The sequence below is a fragment of the Panulirus ornatus genome, chromosome 11 (assembly GCF_036320965.1).
Source record: "Panulirus ornatus isolate Po-2019 chromosome 11, ASM3632096v1, whole genome shotgun sequence".
In the NCBI taxonomy this organism is placed as follows: Eukaryota; Metazoa; Arthropoda; class Malacostraca; order Decapoda; family Palinuridae; genus Panulirus; species Panulirus ornatus.
Window position 1 is genome coordinate 13,477,735 of NC_092234.1, and position 13,735 is coordinate 13,491,469.

The 13,735-nt window shown below is 41.4% G+C and overlaps 1 protein-coding gene across 1 annotated transcript in view; it reads right to left on the minus strand.

Annotated features, from left to right (window-relative positions):
• The window catches only part of LOC139751284 (RAB11-binding protein RELCH homolog), a 72,680-nt gene extending 69,208 nt beyond the window's left edge, over window positions 1–3,472 (minus strand). The window contains exon 1 of the mRNA XM_071666605.1: window positions 3,181–3,472. Within this exon, the coding sequence (XP_071522706.1) occupies window positions 3,181–3,472 (292 nt within the window). The remainder of the gene's footprint in view (window positions 1–3,180) is intronic.
• Window positions 3,473–13,735: the final 10,263 nt, after the last annotated feature.

The window sequence follows — 13,735 nt, forward strand, 5'->3', positions numbered from 1 at the left end:
TGACTGGATGGTAAGGTTATTTAATGTATGTATGACTCATGGTGAGGTGCCTGAGGATTGGCGGAATGCCTGCATAGTGCCATTGTACAAAGGCAAAGGGGACAAAGGTGAGTGCTCAAATTACAGAGGTATAAGTTTGTTGAGTATTTCTGGGAAATTATATGGGAGGGTATTGACTGAGAGGGTGAAGGCATGTACAGAGCATCAGATTGGGGAAGAACAGTGTGGTTTCAGAAGTGGTAGAGGATGTGTGGATCAGGTGTTTGCTTTGAAGAATGTATGTGAGAAATACTTAGAAAAGCAAATGGATTTGTGTGTAGCATTTATGGATCTGGAGAAGGCATATGATAGAGTTGATAGAGATGCTCTGTGGAAGGTATTAAGAATATATGGTGTGGGAGGCAAGTTGTTAGAAGCAGTGAAAAGTTTTTATCGAGGATGTAAGGCATGTGTACGTGTAGGAAGAGAGGAAAGCGACTGGTTCTCAGTGAATGTAGGTTTGCGGCAGGGGTGTGTGATGTCTCCATGGTTGTTTAATTTGTTTATGGATGGGGTTGTTACGGAGGTGAATACACGAGTTTTGGAAAGAGGGGCAAGTTTGCAGTCTGTTGTGGATGAGAGAGTGTGGGAAGTGAGTCAGTTGTTGTTCGCTGATGATACAGCTCTGGTGGCTGATTCATGTGAGAAACTGCAGAAGCTGGTGACTGAGTTTGGCAAAGTGTGTGAGAGAAGAAAGTTGATAGTAAATGTGAATAAGAGCAAGGTTATTAGGTACAGTAGGGTTGAGGGTCAAATCAATTGGGAGGTAAGTTTGAATGGAGAAAAACTGGAGGAAGTGAAGTGTTTTAGATATCTGGGAGTGGATTTGGCAGCGGATGGAACCATGGAAGCGGAAGTGAATCATAGGGTGGGGGAGGGGACGAAAATTCTGGGAGCGTTGAAGAGTGTGTGGAAGTCGAGAACATTATCTCGGAAAGCAAAAATGGGTATATTTGAAGGAATAGTGGTTCCAACAATGTTGTATGGTTGCGAGGCGTGGGCTATGGATAGAGTTGTGCGCAGGAAGGTGGATGTGCTGGAAATGAGATGTTTGAGGACAATATGTGGTGTCAGGTGGTTTGATCGAGTAAGTAATAATAGGGTAAGAGAGATGTGAGGTAATAAAAAGAGAGTGGTTGAGAGAGCACAAGAGGGTGTTTTGAAGTGGTTTGGTCACATAAAGAGAATGAGTGAGGAAAGATTGACAAATAGGATATATGTGTCACAGGTGGAGGGAACGAGGAGAAGTGGGAGACCAAATTGGAGGTGGAAGGATGGAGTGAAAAAGATTTTGAGTGATCAAGGCCTGAACATGCAGGAGGGTGAAAGGCGTGCAAGGAATAGAGTGAATTGGAATGATGTGGTATACCGGGGCCGACATGCTGTCAATGGATTGAATCAGGGCATGTGAAGCGTCTGGGGTAAACCATCGATAGTTCTGTGGGGCCTGGATGTGGAAAGGGAGCTGTGGTTTTGGTGCATTATTGCATGACATATAGACTGAGTGTGAACGAATGAGGCGTTTGTTGTCTTTTCCTAGCACTACCTCGCACACATGAGGGGGGAGGGGGTTGTTATTCCATGTGTGGCGAGGTGGCGATGGGAATGAATAAGGGCAGACAGTGTGAATTATGTACACGTGTATATATGTATATGTCTGTGTGTGTATGTACATGTATACATTGAGATGTATAGGTATGTATATTGCATGTGTGGACATGTATGTATATACATGTGTATGTGGGTGGGTTGGGCCATTCTTTCGTCTGTTTCCTTGCGCTACCTCGCTAACGCGGGAGACAGCAACAAAGCAAAATAAATAAATAAAATAAATGGTGAATGATGCATTCATGGATGCCAATGTTCTGTCTGATGCATTTTCGTGAAAGTGATACCATTGGATTCCTTACACTCTCAAAAGTTAATGGGAGTTTTGGCAGAGCACCTCCAATTCAAACAATTTGAAGTTCTCGTTAAGTGGTAGAGCTATGAAAAAGAGAAACTGTTGGCTAAAAGAACTCTATATCAACAGTTCAAGTGTAAGGAATCAATTGTTACCACTTTCATCAAAATCTATCAACTAGAACACCAAAACAGGAGGGACACCAACAGCGTCTTGATGTTATTTTCAAATGTACATTCACACTGCATAATGACATTCAAAAACTGACCTTCATGTGGACAGCTGATATCAAACCTTCAACTAAAGCTGTCTTCAGATTCTACAGAGCTTTACCTGGTTTGTACATCAAATAACAAACTAAATGAAGATGTAAAACAAGAAAACTTGTCTACAAGGGTCTAAAAATGGCTAATTTTTTGTATCACTGATCCACTCAACAGAAATGACACCATCCATCATTTGAATCTAAGGTTTGCAAATATGTTGAATGAGTTCAGATGTCTGAAGAGGGATTGAATCATTGCATAAAGGGATATGTCCCTAACAGAGTCAGATTCTAATACCTGTACAGTCATGTGATCTCTTTGGTTATCTCTTAAACCAAATGATGCATGGTGCCACTGAGTGGAGTACCTGTTTATTACAACAATGTAGTTTAACCATTAACAGGATCCACATGTCATCTATAGCATTAACAAAAGGCAAGTCATTGTATCTTAATATTTTCATACTGTACTCACTGATGGTTTAGACTACTTGATTATCATCTAGCCCCACACTTTCCCTTCGCTTCATAAATATATCACTAATGAGCTGTCTTATATCAAGAGTTATAGTAAGTTATAACAGTGTAACTGGAAATTCCCACACTCAAATCATTCTTTAGAGTAGCAACAACAATTCCATTAGAGTTGAACACAGCCCACAAACCTTGAAACCCTGTGTCTGTAAACGGATAAATTACCCACTATGCCAACACTGCAAAATAAAATTTATGAAATTCCTAAGTAACTGACGTGGCATCTACATGTGAAACAGTGCCAATGTTGTTTAGAGCAATTCTCCTTGTAAAACAACTGCTACCATAACAACCATTATTTCAATATATTACCTTTACTTCACCTGAGTTCATTCATAGGAGTTCCTAACTTTCTAAATGTTTTAATTCATCGTACCAAATGCAGATACAAAACCCACATCCCCAATAGTATCAAAAGGAACAAAATAACATCACTTACGAAGTGACAGGCCACTGTGCACACTGCCTGAGTGCAGATCGGCATACGTTTTGGGTGTGTACTGTTCAAAGTTGGCAGGATTGGAGAAGTAATCACGAAATCTGGGCAGTTCATAACCTGCTTCAACCAGCTCCGTGTGCAACTCTAGAGCAGTTAGCAAAAGTTTTTCCTGCAGTAGTTTTGAGGCTACATCATCCCATGATGGACCTGTGTGTCGTTCACGCTTCTTAATTTCTGAATTAGGTATATTAGGTTCTACGGTTTCACTCACTGACGTCTTGGCCTCCGCCATAGTAAACAGACTGGGATACGAGCGCTAAATAATTATTTATTTTCCCTCTTCTCCCTTTTTTGTGATAGATAAACTAACTACCAAAAGAATGTCTAGAATTAATTTATAGATATGAGTACAATATATCTTTTTGTGATAGGTTACCCTTGATCAGTAAGTAATGAGAATATAATTTTGATATGCTCGTACTTACTAGAAGACGAACTTTTAAGCTAAAATTGGATCCAAGTTCTTCGGTGTAAAAGTTATTAATACGTGGACCATGCTGTCTGTATGAGAAATCATTGGTAAGAATTTTAATTCTTTTCAATACAAAATGTGAGAGCCGCATGAAGCTCTTAGAATACCAATCATACACTCAAACTTCTAAAAAAAAAAAAAAAAAAAAATCCACAGATCAATAACTACGTCTGTCCCTTTATCATTACATCATTTGAACATGTCCACTTGCACAAGTGGAAAACTAGGCTTACAAAATCATTCAAAGTTTCGTATTATGAATGTCCATTAAAAAATGTTTTTTTTTAGTTCAATTCGATATAAAGAATATCTATTGGTGTCATAGACTATCCAATAATAATGATTAACTCGAACTGACCTCATTAGCTTCATAAGACTGATAGTTACGGTTAATGTCTGTTCCTCTGGGGCGCAGAGACTACTGAAGCTCAATTTTCATTTTGAATCTATAATGTATAAACTACGTTCTCATATATGTAATCGCTCAGACGTAATTATTCGTGATTACTATAGGAAAGCTTAGCCGAGCTTGCCAATAGTGTGACATCATCATGACTCTTCGATCATGGCCGCCGTCGCTTTGGCTCTGGGAAAAGTTACTTAATATGTTCTCCCCGTCCACCCTGGAGGTTCGTCCAGCCTGGAGGTTCGTGATGGCTAGGCTCATGCATAGTTAGACGATTCTCTGACAAACCCATTTCATTTTTGCCAAAAATGAGGCTTTATTTTGCTACTGTCACGGTTGATCCTTAAATCATTTATGACGGAAAGATCAAATTGATTTTAGAGTGTTTGATCACATCAGAAATGAAAAGATATTTGTGAATATCAATAAATCATTGTATATAATGTACACACTGGGCTTGAAGACCTGTGGCGTCAGTGATATATAAAAATGTAAACTAAAAACTGGTTTTCCTGAATATGAAAGGTTGTTAACTTTAGCTAACGTTTCTCTCAAAGTGTAGAATGAAAGTACGGTACAAAAACACACGAGTAACATAGCAATGCTATATTCATATAGGCAGGAAGTGCAATGTATGGGAAGGATGCTGCTGCTAGTGCAGGAGGAGGTGAAGTTTCGGAAGCCCTGTGTTGCTGTACTTCAGCTGTAGTAGACCAAGGTGAGGCGATGCTTTTAGTGAGGGTACTGCAGGAGTGAGGAGGCGTTCCTAAGGTCCCGCGGCTTTGATGCAAGAGAGAAGAAAAAAAAAATGACCCGGCCATGGCGGTCTTGGCTACGAGCAACTGATGCCATGGCCGAGGTCCTGTGGTGGTTTTGATGCTGGATAGTAAATCTAGTACCTAGGGACTCCCTCCTGCCGAGGATGCAGGAGGGAGGAAGTGTTGCCGAGGTTTCTATAGGATCCTACTGCAGCAGGAGGGACGAGGTCTGCTCGAGGTCACAGTGGTCAAGATGAGAGTGTTGATCAGCTGTGAGCACACGTGACATCTGCAAACAAATGACTGTACTGCAAGATGGTGTTGCACAGCTCATAAAAGTCCCTTGCGCCTAATTACCTATGAGAATATGAGTTACGACCAGTAGGGAGATATGTCATTCACGCCACCAGGGGGGTGTGAATTATGAGTGTGGCGTGAAATGTTTGGGAGTGAGGCGAGGGAGTGTGGCTTTGCAAAGACAATCAGGAACGTACATGGGAAGCAGCTAGCTGTCTTCATGAGTTTCCATGCGAACTTAGACGAAGACTTCGAAGCGTCGATGCAAGAACTTTGCTACTAATTCAGTTGTGCTTTGTAGAAACTATTCATAAAGCTTTGATACAGTAGCAATCTTTCGTGGATTATAAATTATAAATGGTGGGGAGATTAGGAAGGGTAAGTAACATGCATATAAAAGTATAAAGGGAAAGTGACAAGCTGAAATTATGACATGCCAGGAGTTTACGAATGATGACATACGGATAAGACTGGTTAGAACACATTATGTCTTAGAAAAAACACTTTTAAATTATTTGGTTGTTAGATTTAACCACTGATAATAAAACTGTCCACAACTGTTGTAGTATTGTGAGTCCAGAGACCATTTAAGAATGAAAATAGAATTGTTAAATTTGATAACATAAAACAGCTGATTGCTATAACCATATGAATTCTTTTTGATGAAACAAATATTTCTGCAGGCAGAGAATATTTCAATGTAAACATAAGGCAATATTTCAAGGTGAAACAAACCCAATTGTTTCATTTGTAACTGAAACAGCAGACATGCAATATATATCTTTTCTTTCAAACTATTCGCCATTTCCCGCGTTAGCGAGGTAGCGTTAAGAACAGAGAACTGGGCCTTTGAGGGAATATCCTCACCTGGCCCCCTTCTCTGTTCCTTCTTTTGGAAAAATTTAAAAAAATTAAAAAAAAAAAAAAATAATGAGGGGAGGATTTCCAGCCCCCCGCTCCCTCCCCTTTTAGTCGCCTTCTACGACACGCAAGGAATACGTGGGAAGTATTCTTTCTCCCCTATCCCCAGGGATAATGCAATATATATATATATATATATATATATATATATATATATATATATATATATATATATATATATATATATATATTCTTTTTCTTTTGAGGAATAACAAGGTAAGGATGATTGTATAAGTGTAGTAAATCACTAGTGATTTATTTGTACAATACTCTCATCCTCAATGGCAGATGCCACATACACACACACACACACACACACACACACTGTGCACTGCAAGAGATAAGTTAAGTTTGGCTCGGCTAGGCTCAGAGGTCATGCAGGCTGGCTATCTGGGACACAGAGGTCATACAGGCTAGCTTGGGCTGTGAATTACGACTAAAATGCTGCTTCCTCGAGTCTTGTTGGATAACATCAACTTACGTTTCCAGATTAATCACACAATGTGTCACCTGCATACGTTTGTCTGTCTGGAGTCTTAACTACCAGTTCACCTCCTATGGTTTATAAGTTCATAGTTTAAAAACCCTAATTTGAACGGTTGTTTTCGAACATTTTCAGAAGCGAATGTCATAGGAGCTGAATATATCAATTTTATAAAAAGGTTTAATCTGTAACATAACCCATCCCATACCTCTGAGACTCTACACACTTGTTTCCCAGTATATAAAGAACTGAAAGGCATACGACCCATGACTCTTAATAGTCGAATCTTTATATCTTTAACAAAAGGGATCAAAGTTTATCATAGTTCACGAGATGAAACTTCCGTCTCTGGTCATGGAACATAATACAGATGATTCTGTCTTGACATATATTGAATCTTCTAACTCCATTTTCATATCTGATCGCAAGCATCGTAAAATTGTTCATGAAATCGAGCACCATCATGAAAGGAATGTGTGCTGACATTACTTCTTTCACTGATACATCGTCGTGGTCCTTCACCTACGATGTATCTAATAATTTGTGTAGTTTAACTTTTCTTTGGTTTTCTACTTCTTTTCTCTATTTTATCATCCTTTAATTCAACTTCAGATGATTTGCGTCTAATTAATGAACCTATGCCCTCGTTTACATTTCCTTCATACAGTATATTTTACTTTCTCACCTCCAGGTGGACAAAACATGTAGCTTAGATGACAAGCCTCCTTGACTCTTTTCTTTGCCTCTGAACAAGGTCCAATCCTTGCTCGCCTATTTCGACTCCGTCTTAAAACCCAAAACTTTCCTTCTTTTTGGAACTGAGCAGTTAATTTCCATGAGAACGAAGACCGCTTTAACCCTTCCAGATTTCGTTTCATGCTCTCACTTCTGTTTGTCATCAGAATCTTTGTAGTCTCTTTAACTCATTTCTTTGGAGCAGCGATAGTTCGCAGTATGGGATTGTTGGTATATTGGCCAGGGATTAGGTCTAAAGATGTCTGTGAGGTTAGTCTGTCGTTGACTAAAGTTGATGCAAAAGGTAAGATCAAGACTCGTCTCTGGTATGTGTAGATGGCATCTGAGGTGACAAGTGAGACGTCAAGTATCTCATCCAAAGCAATGATCATATATATACCTTTCAGCAGTGTTAAACACAGCTGTCCTAGAGTGAGGGGTCGGATGATAGGCATTAAAGTTCCCAACAACAATAATGAACGAATCCTCAGTCTTAAAATGAAGTTCCGTAGCCTGAACATCCACTTTTAACATGACTGTTTTGGATGGCAAACACAGCTACATGGTACGACAACCAGCGTTTTCGAAAGCTTTGGCAATTAGTGAACTTAAGAACCTTTCATGTAAGAATGTTTCTTGTTGAAAGTAAAATGCGACATGTATTTCGTCTCTTGTCATTGACCTCTTTGAGTAGGTGGTTTTTCCGTCAAGGTCTATAAGCGTTCCAACGTCTGATCTTCGAGAAGTGTTTTGCGTGGTGTGTTGGGAGGTTGAGGATTGAACATCTTCGTGAACATGTTTACTCCGTCGACACTCATCGCTGGAAGTCGAAGGTCGTGTCTTGTCGCTTGTAATTTTCTCCCTGTCGTCGTCCGTTCCTCCACTGGACACTCTGGATCAGTAAAGCAGGTATTTATTGTGATCTTGTCCACTCAGTCACCATCGTCACCATCCATACTAGTCGTTGACGATTCCGTTGAGGTAAAGTTACTGTGAGTCGTTTGTGCCAGCTGATGCGGGCGGGCGTGTTTACATTTCGGTGTTGTGGTTTTAATGATTTGATTTGTGACCCAAGGACACACACACACACCACTGCTAGATAATGCGGGCCAGAGTATGTGCGTACTTGGGCTTTCGTGTAAACGTAATTGTTGCAGACTGTGTGTGTTGGTCTCAACACTGCACTGCTGACGTTGTCTACTGCACCGCTGACGTTGTCTACTGCACTGCTGGCGTTGTCTACTGCACTGCTGGCGTTGTCTACTGCACTGCTGACGTTGTCTACTGCACTGCTGACGTTGTCTACTGCACTGCTGACGATTGCCTGGGGGTCATTTCTGGTCGGATGTCATGAGGGTTCTCAGGTAATCAGTTTCTTTCCTCATTTCCTGCATGTGTTGCTAGAATCACGCCATTTCTTCACTTAACATTTTTACTCGTTTCAAGTTGTTCTGAGCTATCCACATCACTTGTTCCTAGCTATCCACATCACTTGTTCCTAGCTATCCACATCACTTGTTCCTAGCTATCCACATCACTTGTTCCTAGCTATCCACATCACTTGTTCCAAGCTATGCACATCACTTGTTCCTAGCTATCCACATCACTTGTTCCTAGCTATCCTTATTACTTGTTCCTAGCTTTACATATCAGTTGTTCCTGGCTATCCATATCACTTGTTCCAAGCTATGCACATCACTTGTTCTTAGCTATGCACATCACTTGTTCCTAGCAATCCACATCACTTGTTCCTAGCTATCCACATCACTTGTTCCTAGCAATCCACATCAGTTGTTCCTAGCTATCCATATCAGTTGTCCTTTTGAAAGACGTTCTTCTAGATTCTTAGAGTATTGGTTGTACGTCATTCACTATACTGCTTCGTCAATTTCTCCTCTGAAAACCAATGTTTACATTTTTTCATAGTCTGTGATTTTGGTTCTCCATGGCCCTTTCATTGTCCTGCTTTCCGTCCTCTTTATCACAAGATACAAATATGGCTGTCAGGTTGTGGAGCCTCTGTCCGCTGAGAGAGAGGGTCTTACGAGAGCTGTCGTCTGCATTTCACCTCTCGGCAGAGGTGGGAATACTTATTACCTTCGAAGGTTCACATAAAACTGCCGCGCGGCTCAGTTGGGCCCTGGCCGAGGGTGTGACCTGCTGTCATATAATCTCGCTCGCTCACAAGCTGCGTTCGTGGCCTCAGTGGACAGCTTGGATTCCAAGCACAATGGTAACCCGTCCCCCCCGCGAGCAGTTGGGACATACAGCCTCGCTCGGCCTCCCTGGCCGTATGGCTCATAGACGTCTGACACTTGGTATTTAAGATATCCACAGCGTAGCGCCTTTACTCCAGCACCTGTCCCAGCCAGGGATCAGTACAGTCAATACAGTCCTCAGCCCCGGCCGCTGTACCTGAGACAGCTTCACCACAATGGCATACTGGATCCTATTAGAATAGTCTTGGTGACCTTCTCATCGCTGTTCAATACAACTAGGTTAAATTGCCTTTTCTGCCAGCTAATATCACTTCTCCATAACACCCTGGGTTTCCTGATCGTTTGCCCTTAAAATCAGATTCCCTTTACACAGAGGAATACAACGAAATTAAAAAAAAAAAATAACAACAATGGGGTCCGAACGAGACTGTTTGTGATACAGGAAGATATCAAAAACTCATCAACTGGTGTGGTACAGAGAAGACAATGCAGATGTCTTATAGAGAAAAACTTGTAAACTTTTCACGTAGCGAAGGTTACAATGTAGCGGAAACTTTACCTTTTAATGATCCTGAAACAAGAGCTCCAAGAATACCACTGATGTATTCTTCAGTTCCTCACAGAGCTTTGAGCAGCTGCCGTCTCCACTCTTGGGGCAATTCCTCCTACGGCAGCATTGATGTCCGTCCCGCATCTCTTATCCCTCTGCACATCCCAGTCAGTCGTACGTGTCTTGTACGGTAAGGTGTTGAAAACTCCATCCACCTGCACCACCTGCAGGGACCGGGAGGAACCCCCGTCAGCCGAGCCGTCACGAAGCGTAAACAAACCCGGTCGGTTTAGTGGCTGTCCAGCTTTTCAACACTTTGTTTTTACTGATAGTTTGGCGATAAACACACTCACACCACCATCTCTCCACATTTATCGTTACATTTCTTTCACCACGATAGCGCATATAGTCTTACATAACCGGTCATCTTTAAGGAGACTGATGGAATGCAACTAGAGAAGTCTTACACACCCGCACACAGCCCTTGTCACAAACAGAACGCGGTGTCTTGGGGTCAGAACGCCAGAAATGGTGGTGGGCGAGTTCAACAGAGTCAGATGTCTTGGGTAAATATTTCATACATGGTAGGAAATTACTTCAATCTATAGAACTTAGACTTCCTTAAGTTTTGGACATTGGTGAGCACCAAGTAAAACCTGGATAAGCTATTTCAGATTCATGTCCGGATCGGATTTTCTAATTCGGGCTTGCGAAGTAGGGTTTGGAACCTACCTTATATCTTTCCGCAAGATTATACATATATATTTCTCTTCATGTCGATAGAGTTTTAGTGCCCCTCTTGTTTTACACACTGCATATGAAAGGGAGATAACCCTGTATAACCCCGACGTCTGTATAATGTCAAAAATGACTGTCTTGCTTAATCCATTACTGTCACGCAACTGCTCCGGGCAATACTACTCAGCTATCACGTCAACCCAAGTACGCTAGAACGTCGTTGGTATGAAGAGAATAACACTATCTCACCTTGTTGAAGATAAAATGTGTGCAAATCTGTCTCAAGAAACGAAATAAACAGTAAAGTCTCACGCGGGCGTAATGGTTCTGTCTTGGGAGCGTAACGGGACCCAGAATATAGTGTGGGTGAGGCTGGGTCGTAAGACATTGCATCAGTAACAACCCAGTTACATCTAGCACAAATCAGGCAGCGACAACAGTACACACTGGCTACTCAATTCTTCACACTCAACGAGAATGTTTCAGCTTTGCATCAAATAGAAAAGTATTTGGTATTGAAGGAAATTGATTTTCGTTCGTAATTTCCAATGCTCGCCAGTTTGAAGGTTCATTTTGTTATGCTGTTTAAGGTTGGCTTTTAATTGAATATAAAAGTCTTTATTTCTCACAACAGATAGAGGCCCATAAGTATCTGAATGAGCATTTTCTTGAGGATGTAACAGCTTTGTACTGTGACGTGAACAAGTACTTCAGTCATGAGTGAATTATACACGATTAGAATTTAAGTTAAACGCTGGTGCAGCTGATACAAGTGTTAATGAAGCATTGGTGCAGCTGATACAAGTGTTAGTGAAGCACTGGTGCAGCTGTTATAGATATTATATTGATATTGGTGCAACTGTCGCAGCTGTTCATGAAACACTACTGCAGCTGTTACAGATGTTGATGAAACACTGATGCAGCTGTTAAACATTGGTGCGACTGTTGCAAGTGTTGGTAAAGTTGAACAATAAGTTCTGCTTAGCTACCTGGAAAGTGACTAATTTCTGTAAAACGCAGAACTGTGTGAAGACAAGAAGTTTATGCCTTTGTCACGTCCGTTGGGTATTTTTATTAGCGTAAACTCAGCGTTGTCTCCCATGATTATGTGTCACTGTTAGGTAAGGGTTGGTTGCAACAAATATTATTGACTTGGCTTGGAAGTGTTTGTTTTATCATCCACCACAGTTCGTGGAGTCTACGATCAAGAAGCTTCGATGAATAATTTAAGTTCATGTCTTGTTATTCAACTGGGGTTATGGTGTTAAAAGTGTTCAAGCAAAAATTAAGTTTTATATCTTAACGTGTCCATCATGTGGAATGTGAACTCTGGAAACCAGGGAATGGTGCAAGTCCCTAAGGTTTGGTCGACCACATCTGGTGGTGAAAGATTGTGGAAATGAGCTGATTTTATGGAGACTTTTCCTCCAGTTTACAACTATGTGAGATACCCACTGCCGCCACACACGAGGATGTAGCCAGACCGTCAGTCGTATTTGACCAACTTGGACTTGAATTTCTGGGATCTACTGACCTTCTCGGACCTGACTCTCCAGTAACTGACCCTCCAGGACCTGACCTTGATCCACAGAGGCTTTTACAGATGGTGTAGACCTGGACCCGTCAGGGTATCGGGCAGAGGAATTATCCCTCAGTCAATGTTGCTGTCTCCACATAATCACAAGTTATACGACGAAGGTTGAAAGATTCCCAACGCTGATCGTCTTTCGAGATTTCCAGAGAAATGGAGGATTGCTAAACACACACAATTAGAAATCATACCGAATTTACCTTTCAAGATTTGCACTGAAATAGAGGATTGCTGAACATTTACTGTGAGAACTTGTATTTTGAATCCAGGTGAGTTAACAAGGGTTCGTGCTCACAATGTCCATCGTTGGAGAGAGAGTGGAATGCATTACCTGTGCCTTTGCAGACCATGGCCGAACCTCAGGGAGGTGTTGAAGGGGTTAAACCTAATAATCATAACAAAAGGAAAGAATCAGTGTTGAATGGATGTGGTCTATTGTTCCTCTCCTCAAGGACTTGGCTGGCACCTAAGACTTGCGCGATCCTCACCCATGGTATACTGAAAAGGAGGAACTTTGTTTATGGCTGGCTGGTGACCGAGTGTTGATAAGGTCTTACAATGACGCGTTGGTTCATGCAGAGTATGTGAGGACATGGTCGGGGATATCAGGAAGTACTGTACTTATAGCAACTCCTTGATAAATTGTGGTTTAGATTGTATGTTTGATCACTCACGTTGCAGGCAAGATGTCAGTGATAAGTCTCTGAAGGTCTCTGGAAATGGTTGAAAGTGATGTCTACTACAAGGTAAACTGCTAAGGTTAGCGTATCTAATTCAAGACTTTTGTTCAGTGCTCAAGAAGTTATCAGAGTGAGCGACAGCAAAACAGCCTCGACGTATTGTGAATCCCAGGAAATTTTCTTACGATGAATAGTATCTATCATGCGAGCAGCACCCTGTCCTTTGGTGTTGCGAGGATATGCTATAAAACCTTCCAACAAGTCATGGTGGAAGACAAGAGCTGGCTTAGAAGAAAGGCTGCGTTTGAATAGTTGATGCGAGAGAAAAGATCAAGTCAGGGGTTGACGCGTAGCGATCCACGACTGAGGAGGAAGCAAGAAACCCAAGCGAGAAAATACAAAGGTAACAAGAATGTGGAGGAATTTTACATTGCACAGAACACCAGGAGGTGACGCTTCCAGCGAGAGTAACAGGTTCAACCGACATTCCAATCATGGTTAAAGAATGTACAGGACCCGCTTCTTGTAGGGCGAGAGTGGTAGGGTAATTCTCAAGAGGTGATGAAATGAATTTAGAAAGTGAAGCTTAGTATAGCGAGAGACGTGCATGGATACAGTGATATATGAGAAGGGACAGACGGAAG